The sequence below is a fragment of the Mustela lutreola genome, chromosome 10 (assembly GCF_030435805.1).
Source record: "Mustela lutreola isolate mMusLut2 chromosome 10, mMusLut2.pri, whole genome shotgun sequence".
Lineage (NCBI taxonomy): Eukaryota > Metazoa > Chordata > Mammalia > Carnivora > Mustelidae > Mustela > Mustela lutreola.
This window is the reverse complement of record NC_081299.1, coordinates 100750446-100772737: the sequence shown is the minus strand read 5'-3', so window position 1 is coordinate 100772737 and position 22292 is coordinate 100750446. Positions and strand designations below refer to the sequence as shown.

Genomic DNA, 22292 nt, shown 5'->3' with positions numbered 1-22292 from the left:
ACTGACCCCTCCCCCACCCCGCCATGCAACAGGTTTCCTGAAACCTAAAACAAGTTCACTGTTGAGACATGGAGAAATGACCATAACAGGTGAGGTTTTGGGGTTTGGTTTTTTGTTTTTTTTTTTAATATATCTTTATTTCTCAAACTCAAAGCTTTATTTCATCAACTTCTAATACAGTTTGCATTGACAAGTGATTTCACCTTCATCACATAGGAAGGTCAGCAACATCACACCAAAGAGGAAGCCTCACATATTGTAGGCATCACTAAGAAATTTGTATTTCAAAGGCAAATCGAGAATAACAAAATGTTTCCAATTCAGTCTAATTAGTATCTTACTTTTCATCTTTATTAATTTGGAAATGACTGGATAAATACTCTTAATTTTCCTAAAGCAGCTATTTTTTTTTAATCCTTTGGGGGGGTGGAGACCAGATGACTTGAGTTTTAAAATGCCCACATATCCATATTATTTAACAACTTCCTCTTTAGTGGACCATCTTCTCACCTTCCTATACAAACACACATGACAATTTTTACCAACTCTCACCAGCCTAGGCAAACCTCCAAGCATTTTCTTTAGCTTACACTTAAACTATTTTTGAAAAAGTGATAGGTAAACAAGATTGAAAACTCACCAAAACAAAACAAAAACGAAAACACTTGTTCTTTCCTGATCCTCACCTTCAGGAGTCTCCACAAGTAATCCTGAAAAGTTGCCAGGTCTTTAAAACCCATCCTCCCTTGGTCCTCTGAAAGTAATTGGCTAAACTTGAGTAGGTTCCAGAATGAGCTGCGACATCCTGGTCTCTGCCAGATTAAGGATCGGACTCCAACCCTGGCAAACAGGAGTCCTTCACCTTACAAAATCCAACAGATGGGTTCTCCTTCAGAGAGAGCCCCAGAGTGATACCCAGGAAATCATGGCCCTGGGGAGCTACAGGGTCTCTTCCCACAGGTGGATTAACTAGCAATATATCTGAGCCCAGAATCTAGGAGCATCCTGAAACCAGGCAGCAGTACTAGCAAGTTCACTAGAAAGAAGGTATTCCTAAACTGAGGAAGTCACTCTCAAGTGGCACCATTTCCCAAAGTTAACAAAGCGGTGCTAGTTAAAATCCCAACCTACCATGAAGGGAAGGAGCTAGTGCTCTAAGGGAGGCAGAAGGATAAGCAGATTCGGGGCACTGTGATTATTGTGATGTGATTATTAGTATGTCACCACAAAACATGGGTTTATACACAGCTTGCAGTAACTCAAATCCCTGGGGAAAAAGATCAGGTGAGGGGCAGAGAGGGGAGAACTCGAACACCAAACCACATCTGTCAGCACACAGCAGGGCCCTAGCATCTTTCCTCCCCGATTCTCCCCAGCTGCCAGGCGCTCCCAGGTGTGGGCAACACCCTAGCTCACATGGACTTAGCAGGAACCTTCTTTGGAAGGTGTCCGTGATAGAGAGTTTCGTTTCAGAGCTGAAGTTGAGTGAGGAATCGTGTCTTAATGCCAAAGTAAAATGTAAGGGTGAGACTGAAGCCTAAGGCCAGGAATTCAGGCTGTGCCTTTCCGCCAACACGAGGGGAAACGGTACTGTTTTAATCTCACTGCCGCTCAAATGGATTCCAAGAAGCAGGCCAGGAAAACAAGCTGCATACTTGCAAAAAGCATTAGAGAACTTCAGAGTCCTGAAGCAAATGAGACTGCTTAGATTTATATTAGAATTTGTACTTGAACTTTAGTGCCCTTGACCACTGCCAAGTTTCATGTTACTCAACACACAAAAAAGAGGAACCACAGGTCTCAGTACTAGTTCAGGGGACCTGGTGCTTGTGTGAGCAGCATGAAAGGCAGGTTTCAGCTGGAATTTCCAAACACCTGAAATTCAAGGTTATCCAATCTATTCTGAGGCCGGCAAAGGCCTTGCAGAGCAGGTAGAGACACCACTGGACCAGGGAGATGTTTTAAAAGCTCAGCTTTGGTCAGTGCAGCTTTTTACCCTGATGTAGTAGAACATTCTAGAACACGTGTCTACTTTCAAACTCCCAAATGGCAGGGCTGACTAAGAACTTCAGGTGAACAGATTGCACTAAGATGGTCATGGTGCAATGGTGGTAAAGAACTGGTGCAGGGGTAGGGGGCTGACTGGGAATTTCTAACCATTTCTGGGCTTCCCTTCATCCTCAGAAGACAACTAGTAACAGCAAAAGAAGAAGAAAAAAAAAACCACACACACACACACACACACACACACACACACACACACACATATATAAGCAGAAAAAACTCCAAGGGCAAAGTGGAAATTTAATTACTTGATATGGTTCTGATTTTATCTTCATCTGGAGCCTCATCACCCTGATCCTCAAGCCTTCTAGTAGGAGCAATACTGACTTCTGTTAGCAAGTGTTTATGTTGGTGGCTTCATCACATCTCAAAGTTTTAGTTAATCAGATCTGTCAGTTTTGCACAAAGATGTTGCCCTTAGACCACAAAGGCAGCCTTTTAATGTTATGGATGAGTACATAGTTTTTAAAGTTAGGGTTCATTCTTCATTCCCCCCCTTTTAACCCTGAAGCATGCTGGGCACCCCCTCAGTATGGAACTAGCCTAGACTCAAAGCCAGAGCATTCAAATGTAACTACGGTTCACAGGCAAACCGGAGCCGGTCACTTACACACAGAAGTGGATTCTATTCACCTAATGTAACACAACACGGATACCAGCTGGACCCTGAGGCTCAGTCACGCCCTATCTGCTTTTAAGAGGACCAAGACCTCACATTCCCAAAAAAAACCCTGAAAATACCATCTTCAGAAAAAGGGAAACCACTTGTTTTCTGCTAAGCCTTTCTTTTTTAAAGTATCTTCATTGTGTAAGGCAAGGAAAAAGGAAAGCAATCACTCAGGGCTTGGGGTTTTTCTGGCCACGGAAGAAAGGAAAAACTCAGGAGCATGGATTTTATGAAATCACTTTATAGACCAAGCTGGCTGGCCATACTGAGTTCCTCTGCCCTCAATACCCTAGAGTGATGCTTCCTAAGAGATCCCAGAAAAGTTTCAAAACACAAAAATTTCCTTATTTGAATGACTGGGAAAGCAGTAGCCTAGAACTCTCCCATTTACCAAGCTTGCTTTGGACTGGAGATTAACACTGTTTTCCTTCTAAAGTGCACAACAGACACAAGTATGGTCAAGTCTACCAGAATAAGGATGACCATTCTCCATTTACTTCATTCTTCCCCAAATCCCCCAGAATTAATCATTCAAGGAGCCCTGGCAGCTCCAGTGCACACCAAGCCCAAATGAGCCCTAAACCTCCACCTTGCACACAGCACAGGGACAGCGGGTTCAATTCCAAAGCAATCGTGAGCCAGAGAACTCTGCCCACAACAGCAGGCCATTCCACAAGTCATTCCTTTCTACTGAAAATCCTGAATTCATCTGCAGCCCAAAAACAGCCTGGAGAAGAAATCACTATTTTTTGAAGAAAGAATAAAAACAAACAAAAAAGAATCAGCCACGGTACTCCAGAAAAACAGCTTGTCATACTGGGAATGTGACCAAAACAGGTTTCCAATTAAAACATGGGAAGACCCTCTCACATCGGCTATTACTAGGACTCTAGACTCAGCACAATCCTTAGTCTTAGGAAGAGCAAAACTAAAGTGATGAGCTAAGGGAAGGGGGCGGGGGGAGTGTCATTCAATAAGAATTCCTTAAAGAAAAAAAAAAAACAAAAAAACGGAACATTCACGTTTCCTATTTACTATCACCCCCTCCCCCACCCTGCCGCCACCACCACAATTCTGCTTTAACATTATGTTCCACATTTTATTTTGTTTTCAAGTTACATTTCAAGCAAAGGTCATTTTTTTTTCCCTCAGCAATATCTCACGATTCCTCGTGAGAGCACAGCATCTAAACCATAAACCATTGTCAACCAGATCTCAATTCTCCAGCTACGAGCTTTGGTTTGTTCAGGAAAGAAACCCTCAGCTCTGCTAACAGGGAATAAACATAAGCATTTCAGTCCCTTGAACAAAAATGAAGTCATGAGACCACACTCATGTCCACCATTTGCTGCCTGGCTAAAACTGGTACAAGAAAATAGACTGCAACCACAACTCTCATAGAACAGGTGAGAATCCCATGAGGGCCAACAGAGCCTACTCTAGGCTTGAGTGAGAAGAGACACTGCCCAAGCTTTCTCCCAGATTCCATTAGTGCACGGAGCTCCAATCTCCCCGTGCGTGTGTTGGGGACATGGCGTGTTAGTGTCTATCCTGGAAAGATGTGGAGAGGTCGTCCTTCCTATAGCATTTTCCAAAGTGGCACTGGAATAACGGGTCCCTTCAGGGTTGGCTCATGATAGACTGTAGACCCATTCCAATGGGTGCACAAAGAAAAAAAAGAGCAGAATCAGAGCTGAGTTCCCCTTTAAAAGCCAAACACCTACACCTAGAAGGAGGCTCCCTTCCCTGAGAGCCTTTGCCCTATTGGGGTTCCCACTGTGTAAGCCCTCAGGTCTCAAGCTTAGCTACAGGGCAGCCATGTAGGGTACGGCTGACTGTAGGTGACTGGAGGGTGGGCCACGTAGTAGTTGTTGAAGTTGCCGTCACTGACATAGGGAGCTGGCTGGTAGTAACAGGTGACATTGGTGGCATTGGGGATGATGTTTTGTTCCGCCAGCACGCGCAAGGCCAGGAGGGAGATGAGGTTCAGGGTCTGCCTCCGCTCGTGCCCCATGAGGCACACGGTGCTCTCGTTCACAACCCTGCGAAGGATCATGAGGTAGTCATACTTGCTCCTCTCTTCTTCGGCAAAGTGGTTTTGAAGGTAGGTCTCCAGCTTCCTTTGCTGTTCGAGGATGTCTGGGAAGTCGATGAAGAACCTGGAGCACATGTAACGCTCGAGAGTTTTGATCTCTTCCTGGTCCGTGGGCCGGAAGTCCCGCACGAGGAGGTTGCTGTACTTGAGCAGTCCCCCGCCCCTGATCTCTTCGGGGTTCTTGGTGGCAATCAGTCTGTTCTGCAGGTGGTCAAAGGCTTCCTCGAAGTCCCCATACATGCTCTCCCCGATCACCGTGGGGTGGACGTGCTCAGAGATGGGGCTGCTGGAGCAGTCGTAGAAGAAGAGCAGGGAGTCCAGAATGATCTGAAAGGAGTCCACGCTGAACTCAAACTGGCGCCGGATGGAGTCGACGAACTTGAGCTCCACGTTCTTGCCGTTCTTGTTGGAGAGGGAGATCAGGCTCCAGCGGTCCGTGTCCGTGCACACCTTCACCAGCTTCTGCACGTACGCCTCCTTCAGAGTGACCGGGCTGATTTTGAGCTTGTTCACGCCCTCCGGCAGGAAGTTCAGAAGGGAGCACAGCACCACGTCCCTGACCAGCTGAAATTCGGCCTCCGTGGGAAGAGCCACGTGAAAGATCAGGTCCAGGTCTTTGCAACCCAGGCCGTTGTCTTTGACCAGGACGTGGCCTGCGGCGGAGCCGTTCAGCCGGACGTCCTGCACTCTGATGCCCGCCTCCTCCAGCCGGCTGCGCACGGTCTGGACGATGTCCTTCAGTGTTATCTCCAAGGTTGGAAAGTTGCCTCGTCCGTGGATGGGGACGACCTCGGTCAGGACCTCATGCAGCCGGCTCACCTGATCCCAGTTGAGCACGCTGAAGGACATGCAGTCCCTGGTGTTGCTGCTCTCCTCTGCCATCTTGGGGGGCGTGCTCGCAGGGAAACTGAAAGTGAGGGGGCAAGAAACAGAGTTAGGACTCACTTGTACACGGCCAAGCAGCCCGAGGGACTCAGGGCAGATGCTCCAGGCTCTCTAACCATTTTCCCCGCCCAAAGCGACAATAGGGGCCCATGGCTGGGTGCTGCTGTGAGGGGTACAGCTCACAGATGGGAGAGGCTTTGTGCGTGGAGGGAGGACGACATACACAGAAACCCACCCTCTGCTTCCAAATTTTATTTTATGTGGGGCCGGCTTCTTTGATTGTTTTGTCTGCAGGAGGGTGGTTCGTGTGAAAGGAAGTAGACAGATTTCTAAAACAAAGTAACCCACACACATTCCTCAGTAGAAGGCCTAGCAGTCTGGCTAATTCTTGTTCTTCACAGAATTCCCTCTCCAGCCTTTGCATGCCTACCTACATCTTGAACTGGCTGATACCTAAGCTACCACCGTGAGAGCCTGAACACAAGACACACACCCCGTGCCCCCCTCCCAGGAAAAGACTTCCTTCACCCCATGAAGACAGGAAGATTCAGCTCTGGGCCACAACCACACTGAGGACAGGAAGTCAGACCAGTCCTGCTAGACCAGGTGCACAGATATCTTGCTGGCAAGAACCCCACATCCTTTTCCCTCATGGGAGCAGTCGGTGCTGTAACCAGCACCTCCAGTATCCAGAGCGGGACACCAGGGAGCTGTCTGGATGACAGGATTCCTGGCAACACAGGCGTGGGTCAGCTCTGTGGTGCAACAGCTCTGCCAGCAAAGAGGGCCCTCCATGGGACATGGAAAACTTCCTCAGGGCAGTGCGATCTTCTCACTGTATTTTGAAATCTAGTACACCTCAAGGCTACCTAAGGAGAATCAAGAGAGCCCTCAGTACTAGGAGAAAAACATCCCGTCTCACACTACACTTGCTAGAACCATAGCTACCAAAGTAATTTTCAACCAAGATACGTTTCAGAAAATAAAATACAACAGATCCCTGGAAATCCTAATGTGTAAAAACAAACACTGCCGTATTAGAAAGTCAAGGTGCTTGTGGATCCACGTGGGTCAAACATGAGCTAGACAGACGTTAAGAGCCGAAATAAAATGTCAAGGTGCTATCCTCACACGTTGGTGTGAGCACAGAGTCTTGCCATTAGCCTTCCTGACTGGCTAGGCACACACAAAACCCATCCCAACCACTGCTGCAGTTTCACTGTTTGGAAACCACTGCCCTTGAACACACACCCTCCATCCCTGTCCTGCGGTTCCAACTCAGGTTTTAAGCTTTGCACTGCTCCCAGAGATCCTCGCCTGACATAATCGCTCACAGTGATGGTGAAGGTTGTCAGTCAGTGTTGGGGCACCACTGGACATCCCCAGACAAGCTTTCCAGGAGCTGGCAGTTAAGAAAGTGGGTGAGAACACAATGTAGCAACAAAAGACAGTGTGTGGTACAAAGAAAATGGAATATAAAAGGTAGAAGAAAGGAGTGTCCCTTGATTAGGGTGAAAAAGAAGGCCACAGAAGAGTTCACTTATGGGGAGGGGACATAAGCTGACACAAAGGCAACATGAGCTCTAGGCTAGGATTGAGGGCCAGAAGGCAATGTGCAACCAAGACCTAGCAAATTGTCCAGTCTGGCCATCAGGTACCTCTCAAGCAAGAGCACAGGCTCCCTTTAGGGAGGTTGAAGGGGTTGAAGGTTGAAGGGATGAATGTGTTTGGCCAGCAACAGGAAGGGTGGTCACATGATCCCAGTAGGCTCTAGGAAGACCAATCTTGAGCCCTCCCATGCTTGCTACAGAAGAATGCTTGCCAAGGGGCAGATAAGTTTCCTTTCAAACCTGTTTGGACAGTGTTAAAAAGCTCTAGGCTCTCTAGATCATTCTACCAAAGCATGCCTAGGGTAAGGATTAGAAGCAAAATTTGTGGTAAAATACTTCATGCTCACTGTGTGCATTTGGCTTCAAGTCAGACTTAGAACATCTTTTTAATGTGCTCTATGTACATTTGGTTCTTTGTAGGCCCTTTTATGATCAGCATACGGTACACTGTGCCTATTACACAGGGCACTGCACAATTAAGTCCAAATGACTGCAAAGAGGTATGGCTCTAGCTTTGTCTTAAGATACAGCTAAACTATCTATGATTCGGTGACACAGCTTTCTATCAGGCATGTTGATCTCCCCATAAGAACACAACCTTCTCTCCCTGTGTACCACCTGACATTATGCTACCAAGTTTCATATTTACAATACAGGTGTGAGAAGTTACAGTGACAGAGCAGTAGCAATTGAATCAAAACTTGGAAGAGAAATAACAATTAATTTTAGGAGTATCTCTCGGAAGAACCTCAGTAATGTTGCAGAAGAAAATAACGATAGGAATGACTTTTGACTCATATCTTTTCTTTTCTTTTCTTTTTTTTTTTTTTTTAAAAGGAGTTGTAAGAGGGGTGCCTGGGTGTGGCTCAGTGGGTTAAGTCTCTGCCTTCAGCTCAGGTCATGATCTCAGGGTCCTGGGATTGAGCCCCGCATCAGGCCCTCTGCTCAGCGGGGAGCCTGCTTCCCCCTCTCTCTCTGCCTGCCTCTCTGCCTACTTGTGATCTCTCTGTCAAATAAATAAATAAAATCTTTTTTAAAAAAATAAAGGAATTGTAAGGAAAAAAAGACATTTTACAATTAAAGTCAGAACTATTCCCATCTTTAGAACAGTAGTTCTTAGAGGAGGAACATTTAATACCAGTGAGAATGTGATGGAAGCTATCAATTTCTTCTCCAGGGATGGAGTGGGGCGAGAAGATGATCAGAGTACGAGACCTTTCATATATTTTCGAATCTCTAAACTTGTAGTAGGTTCAAAGTTAGAATCTGTTTTAGATTGAAAATCTGTAAGGTTCATATGGGAGGAGGGGCAGGAATGGCCAGAAACGTTATGAGAAACAAGAATGATGTACATATCAGCCCCATAAGAGATATTATGAAGACAAAATAATTGAAAGAGCATGGTATTGGTACAAAAAGACAGATTGTTGGAATAGAATTTTTAAAATCTAGAAATAAAATGTAATACATGAAGGATTTCATATATAATAATGGAGGCATTTCAAAACAGTAGAGACAAAAAGTTTAGACATGTAGATAGTGATCTACATTTAAAAAAAAATAAACAAGGTGGCTCCTTGTCTTATGCCAAACTAAGCTCTAGATGGACGAATTAAAGACTTTAGCATAAGAGGAAAAACCCTAAGAGTCCTGGGGAAACATGGAATTTATATACACAAATGAAGAGCAGGCAGTCTTTTCTGAATCACATAAAACATAAAAGTCAAACTTTTGATACAGGAAAATAAAAACATCTACATGGTAAAAATACCATAACGAAGGCAGAAAGGCAACACTAGGAAACTATTTGCAGTGTGAGGCAAAGTACTTATCTTAATAATGAAGAATGAGCTCCTACAGGTCAGAAAGAATAGCACCCCAACAGAAGAAGGGGAAAAATACATGAACAGTGGCTCAGATACACAACCCATTCAACCTTACCTTAAAGGATGGGCATATTAAAATTTCACCGAATCATTCTTACCTATCAGAATGACAGCGCTCAAGAAGCAGACACCCATTGGCACACTCCCCTTAGGTTCTCTCTAAAGAACAGTGTGGGACTCTCAATTTTAAATGAATGGACTCTTTATATCAATTCTACTTTGAAGAAATCTACTTCTGATTTTATCCTCCAGGTATACTTGCAAGTATGCACAAGGCTAGTCACTGGAGAATTATTTGTAAAGCTACAGAGTCATCAGTGGAAGGTGAATGACAATGCATGTGTACAACAGTATACGATTGCATGGAGTTGTCCCAAAGAATGGAGGTGGCTCTCTATCTATAAGAATGGGAAATGCTAGTCAAGATTTATTCATAAAAAACCAACACTGCTTGTGTAAAAGCACAAGCCCACACTTGTACATTTCTACAGATTTCTGGAAGGAAACACAAGTAATTCGACCTATACCAAATACCCGCTCTAGACTGGGAGATGGGACAAAGGAAACTTTTATTATCCTTTTTGAATTGAGAACCTGTATGTGTATTAATTGAAAATAGTTAAAATCTTATGAAACAGGTCTGAAAACCTCTCCCCCACAAGCCTTCTAACTCATCTGCTGCCTTATTTAGTTCTTTCCTATCACTCCCCGCCAACTCTGTCCCCAAATCAAATAAACATAGAAGCTTCCCCTCCGAGACTTCAATGTGGATCTCTGGGGGCAGGCGGGGAGGAGGGACTGGTCCCTGTTTTTCCCCTAAAATGGTTTTTGGTCAAGTTTCTACTTCTCTACTGTTTTAATAGAATATGTCCATTGTTTGTCAAAAATCCTCCAGACTTTGAAAATAATGGATAATCTGCCTAATCTAGACCCTATGTTTGTTATCCCAAAGTGACTTTTTGTAGGTTTATAGGCATGGCTATTTCTCAGTTCAGACATATGGTAGTGACCCTCATGGTGCTGTTATGTTGATTACTGGCTACAGTTGCAAGAAACTTAATAATGCAATCAGCACTTTACCAGGAACCTGGGATGCCTGTGTTTGGCCTCTTGGGTACCAAGGCCTTCTGACAATCATATGAACAATGGAGTTCACTTTTAGAAAAAAGTAGCTCATATAAAAGCATATTGTAGAACATGACAAATGAGAAATGTGGTGTAGTTCTTAATTCTTCCAGTTTACTATGCCTTAGATATGGAAGAGCTCAAGCTACTGAAGGCTCAAATTTAGGCTGGGTTCATAGTCAGCACTTAGCCCATTAGAAGGGCCCAAAATAAGTTACTGATGATGATTACAAAGGAATTCTTTGTTCTCTCTCGCCCATCCAAACAATTCCAAATATCAAAAGTACATTTTTTTTTTTTTTTTTAGTGACTCCAACAAACACTGGTATTGCTAGAATAAATCCAAGTCATAGGCCCTGAGGGCTTAGATAACACACCAGAGCTTAGTGTAACAGTTGGAGTTTTAATTAACCACTTGAGATCAACAACGTTATAATCTGCATATAAAAGAATCCTGTGGAACACATTCTCAACTCAAGAAAGGCCCAGGTTAAAGACAGACAAATTTTAGTTAGCAGAAGTAACAAAATGATGACTAGAAAACAAAATTAATGTGAAGTCTGGTAAATTCAAACTAGTGTTTGATTTTCCTTTAACTGCCTGAGAAGCGGTTTCATATTATATTCTGCACAGCAGAAAGTGGGCAAGGTAGGAACCAGGATTTCTCACTGATTTGGAAATTTAGGCACCATTTTACAAGTGAGGATGACTGTCTGTCTACTCAGTTCAAGTACTTAATCTCCTAAAAAGTTGGATTTGTGACGACTAACCACTGCAGGTGCCCCCTGAATTCCCTTTTCTTCATCTGGCTTCAGCAGAAGGCTAGAATGTGCACATGGAAAGAAGACAGGTTTGCAGGAATGGCAGAAAAAGGGGAGAGGAAAAGACTGACCAAGCCAAAAAAGAATAAACCATATTCCCTAAGGACAAGTTCACCTCTAACTTACCTTTGATTCCTATGGCCTGGGACCAAGGCCCTCAAAGGCAGGTTGAGCTGAAAACCTATGATTAAGCCCTAACTGAAAAGAAAATAGGAAAAAGAAAAAGAAAGAGAAAGCTATTTCTAGTCCTGCTTCTTAGCTTGTCTAGAGCCCAGAAATAAGAGTGACAGAGGCTATGAAACCATGAGGGGACTCAAGGTGGGCCAGCTGGACAGACAGGCAGACAAGCTAGAGATGGGCGTGAAAAGCCCACGTAATACTTCTGGGTCTTAAGTTCAAGGGCTTAGGTTGGATCAACACTGATTCCTATTTGTACCAGGTATTAGACATAGACACTGTCCAAAGAGTTCTCAGTACCTGTGGAAATGTCCACCTGCAAAGTTAAGGACAATGTGTATGTAAGTCTTAGTCTGCGGTATTTCACGAGAAAGCTCTAGAAGCTACTGTGCCAGAGCTTTCATGGAAATGCTGAGGTGTGAACGGAGGCTCTCAGCTATGGCAGCCCTCCATCCCCTCCAGAGACAACTGAGCACCACCCTCTTCCTCTGACCCTGCTGGGGTTTAAGAATACAAAAGAAACTCGAACACATTTCAACATTCCTTTGATGACATTTCCTTTTACGGTTTCTGGATGTTACCTCAAAAGCCTGGACCTTCCTAGGAACACTTCTGAGGCTCAAGGTAAGAGACCCAGCCATGGGCAATGGACTAAGCCTGGTGACAGACTACAGGTGGTGTGTATCCACAACAAAGACACTTGCTGTCCTTAGCTCCGGGCTGAGAGGGGACCCATGCACCTGAGGGAGGCATCTTCCACACAAACTCTTCCCCTTCCAGTATACCACAGAGGGCATTTTCAGGGGGGGAAAAAAAAACTACTTATTTCATATAAAAACCTGGAGCGTTTAATCAGATGTGAAGGAGGCGGCACCTACACCATACTCTTCTAGCCTACCAATTCTTTCAGCAACCCAGGCGGATGAGAACCACAACTCTGGGCCTTACTGTAAAATGAAGGTGCAGATGTGTGTGCAAAAGAAAGGGTATATAGCATAAGCCCCTTCACGTCAATTCCTGTTTCATCGTCACAAGCGCTCTGAGGAAGGTACAACAGTTCCTTCTGCACAAATTAAGGAATAAGGATCGGAAAAGTTTAAGTGAATTGACCCCCGGATCCTCAACTCTGGAGCCAATTTCAAGCACTTGGAACTGGCAACAGTTCCCACCGAACTCGCTCGGCCACTGGCAGGGTGGGAGGAGGGGAGAGGGCAGAGGCTCCTGTCACAAGCCCACAGGTGCCCTGAGATCACCAGTTCTTGCTGCGACGACAGTGATCCTCTAAAACAGAGACTGTATTTGTCCTACCCAAAAAAGAAGAAAGTTACCCCCGTAACAGTGACACTTTATCCCCACCACATACACGGAGAACAGCAAAGCTTGAACCAATCACCTTTCACAGCCCACGTTAGAGAAGATTCCAGCTGAACAAAGGACATGAGTCAGCATTCATCCTCGAAGATGCCCAAGGTGTCTTTAGAGGCGCCTCTCAGAGAGGCACCAGAAAAGGCAATTCATTGCCCATGGTGTGGGAAATCCTATTTCTCAACGGGGAGGCACATCAGCGGTTTCATAACACAAACATCTTACCAACACGATCTACTCAGAAACCAATGCCTCCCTACCTCAGAAGCTCCAGCAGGTGCCAGCAGGTTCCTAGCCCTCCAGGCCCTCTTTCTGAGGGGACAGACCAAATGTGACTCAAGGTCTAGCCAGGGGCCCTAACATGTACCACCAAACTCTATCTGATCCAGCTTTACCTGGATCAACCAACACTACTATTACCCCTGCTTGACAGGAAAGGGGACTGGGGAACAAAGAGGTTGTTAACTGTCCAAGGATGCCCCGCTGGGAAGTGGCACAAATGGAACTGAAGGACCTTCTAGGGGGTGGATAGTTTGAGTGCAAGTGTTGGGGTGTGCATGGGGCTTGGAAGAGAAGCTAGCTGCTCTGGTAGTTGTAAAAACTAGCCAGCAATAAGTGGAGGGAAAGAGGTGAAAGGTAAGAAGGTTTTTTATAGGATGGCAGGATAGGAAGGCAGGTGGCTAGATGCACTAAGGCCCCCAAGTGAGGCAGGCTAGATGGCAGGTGCCGGAGGCAAGGCAGAAGCAGTCCCAAGCATGAGTACCTCAGAGCTGTTAGCACAGAGACCCTCCCCCTCGGGATTATCATGGCTTCAAGGATCCATAGCTGGATCTGGCTGGAATCCAGCAGAATGGAAGGTAATTTTGTACAGAAATGCTCATCATTACGCTCGGGTTTTAAAAGAGCAAGGGCTGGAAGATGAAGGCCCAGGTTGCTCCCTTGGATGGAGCAGCTGGATGCCAGCCAGGCTGCCAGGCAGTGGTTCTCAGAGAGTGCGGGGACAGCTGCGGGGATGCGCTCTGCTGGCTGGAAGATCGGCAGTGTTGATCTGCTGATAAAGCAACAGAACAGGACACTCTGCAGACAAGAAGGCAGCTTTCTAGATCCCAGAAACTGATAACCCAACTGGGGCTGCAGAAAGAAGGTAGGTAAGTTTGCAAGCAGGGATGGACACCCCTCAGGCAGGCTCGGGAAAGAGAGCTGGAACAGAGCCGAACACAGGACTGCCTGGCACAGCCCGACAAACATGCACATGCTTAACCCAAGCCTGCACACCTGCCACCTTTCCAATGGCACAGAGTTGGGCCCTTGAGATACCTACGTCCTCGAGAAACAAACCGGGCAGCCAGGAGAACCAGGGACTTATAAATGCAACAACAGCAGACAGTGGGAAGCAAGGAGAAAGACCAGGCTCCAATCTAGATGTGGCTTTCTGGAGAGAAGTCCTCCCTCCATCCTTGAATGCATGGGGAAGGCCAGGAGTTACAGAGGACCAGGGGCTCTGTCTGCCAAGCAGCCAGCCCCTCGCCAGGGCTCAGCCCCCACACCAGGGAGGAGGCCACATTCTGGAGACTCCCCTGCCTCCAAATGCATGAAAATGGTACGGATAACCAAGACACACAGCTAAGTTTCATGTGAATGTCCATGCGAGAGTTTGCATTAGCAGACAGCCCAGGGCAAAAGAACCAGATTAAATAATGCCTTGTTTTTAAAAGGCCAGTAACATATATTGCATGTTAGCTTTTTCTAGAACACCCGCAAATACACTCTACCTCCGTTCAAAGAAACAACAGCACCGTGCCACAGAGCTCTGCCCAGAGAAGACAGTCCTGAGTCAGTGACACCAGAAATCCCACAGCTGGCCTGTTCCCACTCTCTGCTTGGGAACGTCCAGCTGGAGGTCTCAAGCTATTTTCTCAGGGTTATCAGGAGTGTCCCAGCCACTGAATGCCCACGTGCGCCACAGCCCCCAAACCTGGTATGATTCCCATAGCAGCTGCGGTGCCACCGTAGCTGAAGGAAGGGGAAACCCCGGACTTAAGCAGAAGCGGGCCACCAGAAACCAGGGCCGCCTGGCTTTGCAGCCAGCTTTGAGTTCGAGGGGCCCTCCCCAGTTCTCGCTTCCCACGGATGCCCACAAACGGTCTTAATGGTTATCAGAGATTGGGCTCTGTCCGCAGACACCCACCCTGCAAGAACTCCACGCAGAAAACACTTTCTCGTCTTTCAAAATAGGATGCTTGAGCAAGTGTGGCTGGAGAGATAACACTGGAAGAGCTCATGCTGGGGCTGCCAAACAGCATGAAACAGAATCAAAACACAGGCCCAGATGCTGTAACGGGGCACCGCAGAAGTACACAGGCTTAAAGGAATACCCTGAAATCGTCGCAAGTGTAAACATTAACCAGGTCACCACACGGGCATCTTTAGATGGAAGCTAAGCACAGAAGTCCTGATTTTTCCAGAGTGTCAGCAATATTAAGTGCTACATACACCACTTGAACTGGAAAGAATCCCTGTTGCAACTTGGCGCCCCACTTCCTCCTACGAAATACCTCTTTCTAAATCAGAGATGTTACTGGTCTGACTCATGTAAAGAGATCGTCAGAGCCGGCCCCCACCATTTTTGAGACTGACTAGACTGAGAAAAATAGAACGATTCCTAGGAGGCTGTTTACTGTAAGGATGGCTAAGTTTCCATACAGTCCACAGGGTCTAAGGGCTGCCAGACCCCAGGGTTTATCAAGGGTCACACACCACCTAACCCTCTGGCTTAGAATTTGGAGCAGGCATCAGATGTCCACAAGGCAGGCCTCAGCTTGCTGTCCCATCCCTAGCAGCATCCCTGGGCCTTATCAGGAAAGGGCCAAGCTCAATATAGCACTTATCACACTTGAGACAGACAGACAGACAGACAGACACACACACACAGTCACATATGTTTAAGTGAAGGGGCAAGACCATGAGGTACATATTTCTGTCCCTATTTCTGTACCAGCTGCACCAGGCAGCCAAGTACCCGTGTTTGGTATTTCTACATGTGTGGAGCTGTGTGGGTCACAGATATGGTCCTCTAGGAATAATTATCACTGAATTAGCATATGCCAAGTCATGCGTTGCTGTCATTTGGCAGCTCACAGACACCTGTTACTTGGAAGTTCCTTCTTCTTGCATTTTCAAAATTTCAGTTGTTGATATATTTTAATTGTTGATAAGTTGCTTGAGCCCTGGTCCCCTGCCAGTGTCAGAAGATTTCATCTGCAATTCTTTGAAATTCTATTACCTGGTGATTATGCTCTATGAAACTGGAGAAAAACGTAAGAGTGAGCACCAGACAAGAAATCAAATATCCTGTGTTTTAGTGGCAGGCCTGACTCACAGGGTGAATGCTTAGCAGTAAGTTGGTCACAATGACAGAATTTCCTTTCGTTCTTTCTGGTATGTGAGTGCCTACTATGTTCCCGTCGCTGTTCTAGGAGCGGACGATCTGTTAGTAAGCAAGTGACAAAGACCTCTGCCCAGACTCATGCTCTCCTTCCATAACCTCCTGCTGCTAATGCTTGCCTCCCACTCATGCAGAATCAGAACTGCAGAGTGAGCCACTGGGCAGCTGGTCTGGACCCGTGCTACTCAGTACTGTAGCCACAAGCTTCGCATGGCCCTTAAGCACTTGACACGGGCCAAGTCCACACTGAGACCATGGAGACGTGCTGTGAACATGGAATACACTCTGGATTTCAAGAACTCAGTAGGAGGGGGAGAAAGAAAAAAGGAAGTATCTCCTTAATCTTTTTGTTATATTGATTATATACGGAAAGGCTAACATTTGCTATGAGGGCTTAAATAAGATAATTAAAATGAGTTTCACCTGTTTATTTTTACTCTTCAATGGGATGACTGCTAGGAACTTAACTGGGTCTCTCCTATTTCTCCGGGATGGCACCAGTCCACTGGCCTTATAACAATGAGGAAGCCAAAGCCTAAAGAGGTGGGGGTGTATCCTCACAGCCCAAGACGGTCACAGAGGCAGGGAGGAGGGAAGCGAGAGACCAGGACAGGCCTGGGACACTAGGTCCCAGCTGAGCAAGCCCAACCAGGGCCTGGACTCGGGGCACATGCTCACTCTATATCCACTTCATCTCTCCTCCTTGATCTGCATTCTTCCTACCCTGGCACCTGGCCATTGCCTCCGTGTGAGAGCCCTGACTGGCCAAGACCACACAGGGTCCATTGGCTGTAGTGCCCACCTCCTTGGCCATAGGTACAAGTCAGGGATAAAGAGGATGTGTTTGGGGGTAGGGTGTAGACAGCCAGTCTGAACGGTGTAGACCCGTTCTCCCACCCTCGGGTAAGGCTAAGCCAGGGGAGAGAACCACATGGCAACATGAGGGAGTAGATGCAGTTCAAGACTTGTGAAGGATTTTCTTCTCAAAATGGGCCCACAGAGAGTGAATATGGAAACAGATATGGGACTTTGTATGTTCATCCACTGGAAGATTTGAAAGTAGAAACAGAATACAGAAAATAAGGTACACGGCAGAACTGTGAAGAGGTGGGTAATTCGGGGCGTCTGGGTGGCTCAGTGGGTTAAGCCTCTGCCTTTGGCTTGGGTCAGGATCTCAGGATCCTGGGATCAAGCCCCTCGTTGGGCTCTCTGCTCAGCGGGGAGCCTGTTTCCCCCTTCCTTCTGTGTGCCTCTCTGCCTACTTGTGATATCTCGCTCTCTGTCAAATAAATAAAATTTTTAAAACAAAAAAAAAGAGATAGGTAATGAGATATGGGGGACCCGCAGCTGGGGTGACCTCAGGATCTAAAGCTGGGTCAACACCTAGTCTGATAAGGAAGGAAGAGCAGTGATTTGTGCCAACTTTTGAGTATGAATTTTGTGAGGCAAAGGAAGGTGGTCAGGAAGACTCGTCCAGGGGAGGTGGAGAATGAAGAGAAGGTCTGAAGGGGACAGGTCCTGAAAAGAAGCTTTGCTTCTGGAGGGATGGGCAGTTTCTGGGAGTTCTTCAGGTGATGTTTAAGGGGCATGGGATATGGAATTGAGCAGGGGCAGGAAGAGCCCCGTGCTGCTCTCATGGAGCTGCTGTCAACAGGCCCCTGAACCAGGTCAGTGATGGCAGTGGGAAACAAAAAGCAAAAAAGATAAAAGATCAGCAGAACCAGCAGCCGAGTGAACTGGAGAGAGAAAGGCTGAGCGAGCCATGTGAGGCTGGGGTTGGGGTGGAGGGGCAGGAAGAGCAGGATGGGGAATGCTGGAAGAGAGCAGGGCTGGAGCTGGGCTTAAGGAGCTTCAGCTGCTGGCCAATTTGCAGGCTCGGCCCCTCGGCTCCAGACCTACCAAACGGAGGCCACCATTTAGAAAAAGGCCCAGAAACCAGCTGGCATCTTAGGCTGGGAGCTTCCCAGTCAAAAAGCCCCCAGGCTTTTAGCCCACCAGAATGAATCCACCTAAAGGAGACTTCCCTTGCGCAGAGGACTGGCAGCTGAAGCCAGCAGAGAACTGTATCCAATTCACAGGAGCACCTTCTGTGCCCCAGGCCCCGCTCCGGGCACCAGGGATTCAGCAGGGAGCACCAAGCCCTGCCTTCCTGGGGCTCACAGGAAGACTAAGACAAACAAGCAAAACCCGAGTGCCCGAACGTTAGGAAGCTATCCCAGCTCCAGAGTGCTTCCATGGGCCTTTTTACATACCACTCACTGCCTTGGCCTCCTCAGCACCTGGCACCAACCGCTGCCTGGAAAGCACTTAACTACCGACTCAATCACAGTCATCCAAGAAGTCAATACTCAATGCAGCTTAGTGACCAAGCCTCCAAAAGGCTCCGCCGAGACTAAAAAATCTCCAACATGGAGTGACTTAACATCAGCAATTACTTCTTCATATTCCTTTTTCCCTGTTGTTCCAAGAAGTTCTGCAAACAGTTCTAGGGCAGACTAGAGGGGCCCAGCTGTACAAAATCTATTGATTCTAAACAGTTCATAAGGCTCTTTCCTACATATCTGGGTTATGCAAAGAGGCTTCATCTAAACCACTTAAATTCCAAATATGAGCTTCTTTCTAATGCATGCAGTGAAAGGATCAAAAGGATTGCGACCAGAAGTCTGGGAAGCATCACAAGAGATCAGCTCTACTGCCGGACCCAACTGGCTTGTTTAAACACATAATCTGCCTCATCATAATATAGTTTATGCCAGCTTGCCTGGCCACGGCCAAAACACCAAGATGGCACAACACATTTTTCTGTATTGCCCTGTGTACGTCAGTGACATCATAAAAAAAAAAGCAATGGGCCTTATCTAACCAGAGTAATGTTTCATCCCAAGTAACCCCTCAGATTATGCCTTCCTTCCCTTTAACCCCTAAAACACACACACACACAGAGTAATGCACGCAGCCCAGAGATCTGGCATGAGACCAAGAAACTCAAACAACAACCCAAGTTTAGCTTAAATTCATAAAACTAGGCTTGGGCTTCCACAACTTCTCTTGGGAACACAAAAAAGGTTTACCACACAGAGCTCTTGGCTTGTCATTCTCTGGTGACCTGCCCCAGGCGCACAATAGATCAGAGATGAAAGATGAAGACAAGGTACTACTTACTTGAGCAGTTTAAAAAAACATGTCATTTTCTTTTTTTTATTTTTTATTTTTTTTTAAGATTTTATTTATTTATTTGACAGAGAGAGATCACAAGTAGGCAGAGAAGCAGGCGGAGAGAGAGAGGAGGAAGCAGGCTCTCCGCTGAGCAAAGAGCCCCATGTGGGACTCGATCCCAGGACCCTGAGATCATGACCTGAGCCAAAGGCAGCGGCTTAACCCACTGAGCCACCCAGGCACCCAAAACATGTCATTTTCTAACTTTGTAGCAAATGTGTCCGATTACCAGCACTGGGAGAACAAGGGCACCACAGTCCACTCTGCATTATCTTTATGGCTAAGCAGTTCCTCGGATTTTCAGAAGTACGAGGACTTCTCTGTTCTTTGATGGGTAGTGCAAGATGTGTGCAATTTGCCCTGGCCTTGAACACTGGGGGCTGTAGGTTAAGTGGGGCATACTGGGAAACGCAGGGGTGAGGGGTTCTATAACCCAGGATGGGATCTCCGTGGGCTGCTGTACTCATAGCACAGGCAAGCAAACCAAGGAGGGAGATCTGCTGGTGGTCAGCTAAGTCACACTCCATCTGACAAATAGGCAAGATCCACGCCCTTACCTTTAGAGATACCCCAACTTAATCTCTGGATGCAAGGGAGGTATTGTGTTAGAAACCCCACATAGAGAGTACAGCAGTAAGCTCTAGGTACAGACACTGTCATGAAATGAGGGACCTTTGTTTTGGGTAACAATTTAGAGGTCTCCTGGCTAAGAGGAGGAAAAAAAAATTGGGGCTTTTTTAAACTTCACTTTCACATTATGTTACTGAGACTCGCCCTACAGCTACCTGAACAATTATATATAATATACCAAAATTTCTCTCTAAAAAAGTCCTTATTGAGTATAAATGTAGTCTAAAGACATGGATATACCTTAAGACACAAGGTTTCAGTTATCTCAAGTAAAAGCTTGACTCCAGAGATATTAAGTTTTCCATCTTCACAAACAAGAATGTCAAAGGACAGAACCCCTGCTGGTCCAGCCAGACTGCCTCCCTGAAAGCGAAGAGAAAAGTCAGCATTCTCTAGTCCCCACCCACCCCCTTCCATGGCAGGGTCTCATGTGTGGATCTCACTCCCTCAATAATACCTTTGGGGATTTAAGACACAGCACAGTTCTTGGTAAGCGCTCCTACCCTCTTTCCCCCACCCCACACACCCAAGCAGTCCCAGGCTGCCTGGCTTGCTTCCTTGTGGGCTTCCTTGCCAAGTTACTCCGTGGAAATGTTAGTGTAGCCAACAATGGCCACTCTCATCCTCCACCCCTCCCCACTCCCTTGAAGGGAAGCTGGGCCAAGCCAGGAGTCTACCTTAGAAGAATTTAATAATCTTTACTTGATTTCTTGGGGAGGTTCAGGTTCCTGACCCATCTACCAAATATCCTGAATACCAACTGTCACAATACCGGTGATTACAACAGTCTTGATAAACGCTGACTGTAATAAGAGAACTGTAAAGCACTCCATGGCTTGCATGTTACAACTCCATTAAAAAAAAAAAAGTTTAAAAGGTAGCGGGTTGCTACCTAAGACAGGGACTTAGCCCGGCAGAAGCCTTTTTTCCAGGAAAAAAGAGGGGAAGGGGACTGATCTGATCCCTCCCGCGAGGTCCAGCCTTATCTATCAGTTGGGTCTAGCCGGGATGGGTGAGCTCTCCTTCTCCAGATAAACTCCGGAAGTCCTCCCTTGCTTGAGGCAGCACAGTTTTGTTTTCTCTCCTATCTGCGTCCTGTGTTTAGGGGTACAGGCTACCAACCTGTCCCGGTCAGGTTCGTCACCCTCCTCCGCCTCCCCTCCCACCTCTGAGATGTAGGGCAGCCACCCGCGGCACCGTTAGCCCCGCCAACTCACTGTCAAGGCTTTTAGTCTACACCGTAAGCCAGTTTCATTCCTAAAGGGGGAGGAACCGGGCACTGTATTCCCAAGAAGTTTCCAAGAGCAGTGCAGTGCGCGGGAGTCACTCGCCTGGACCACTTTGCTGCTTACGGTGTCCACAGTCCAGTGTGAGTCCACAGAAAGTTGGGGATCCCCGCCCTGACCTCGAAACCCAGGGCTTGGCGCCGCGCCGAGGAAGCGCCCCTCTCCTCCCCGGCCTCAGAGGAGCCCCTGACCGCTGCGTCTCCAACTGTGCCTCCCGAAACCGCCGCATTCGAATTCGGGCTCGGCCGGCCTGCAGAGGTGTGCGTGCCCGCGGGAGCGCAAGCAAGGAAGAGGCGGCGGGGCCGCGGGCAGACCGGGAAGGGGCCGAAGGCCCCCATCACTCGCTCTTCGGCCGCCCCGCCCGCGCCGGCCAGCGCGCAGCCCCGCGGGACGCGCGGAGCAGGAACTCGCCCAAGTTTGCCAAGCCCCAGCCGAAGTCTCTGGAAAGTTGTAGCTCCCTCTCAGGGCGTCTCGCCTGGCCCTCGGGGGCGGGGGATGCGTGTGGGGATGTCCCCGCGGGAAGGGAAGGGAGCACCGCGGCCCGGCACCTGTCCGTACCTCCCCTCTGGCTCGCCACCCGGCTCTGAGAGGACAGGAGTTCCCCTCGGCGGGGACAGACCCCCGAAGGCGGAGCGCGCGGCTCTCTGGGGCCGCGGCATCCTAGCACCTTCAGGGGAGGGGGCCGAGTACTCACCTGGGAGGCGGAAGAGGAGAGGACAGAGGCCGGTCCTTGGCGTGGGCAGCCCCCAGCAGGAGCGGCGCGGTCACTACAGCCCCCAGGCAGCGGCACCGAGTGAACGGTCCCGCCGCCGCCCCCTCCGTTCTTATACGGCTATGACCACGCCCCCACCCCCCCACCCCCGCCCCAAGCCTTCCCTCCCAGGGGAGTGAGGGGCGGGGTGGGGCGGAGCCAGCGCCCACGGGATCCTTCCGCCTGGGCGCTGACGGCGAGGGCAGGGCAAAAGGTGCCCCCTGATTGGCTCCTCGGGTGAATGGTTGCCGAGAGACGAGTAAACCTTC

At 47.7% G+C, this 22292-nt stretch overlaps 1 protein-coding gene across 2 annotated transcripts; it reads right to left on the bottom strand.

Moving 5' to 3' along the window:
• Window positions 1-108: 108 nt before the first annotated feature.
• Window positions 109-22210, bottom strand: TENT5C (terminal nucleotidyltransferase 5C). 2 transcript variants are annotated; one of them, XM_059136061.1, is made up of 3 exons: window positions 21967-22064; window positions 20227-20349; window positions 109-5733 (listed from the first exon to the last, which is right to left on the bottom strand). In XM_059136061.1, the coding sequence occupies exon 3, from the start codon at window positions 5706-5708 to the stop codon at window positions 4533-4535; it is 1176 nt and encodes a 391-aa protein (XP_058992044.1). In that variant the 5' UTR covers window positions 5709-5733; window positions 20227-20349; window positions 21967-22064; the 3' UTR covers window positions 109-4532. The 2 variants fall into 2 exon arrangements, with proteins under 2 accessions (XP_058992044.1, XP_058992045.1); XM_059136062.1 differs by lacking the exon at window positions 20227-20349 and having other exon boundaries at window positions 21967-22210.
• Between the last annotated feature and the right edge of the window lie 82 nt (window positions 22211-22292).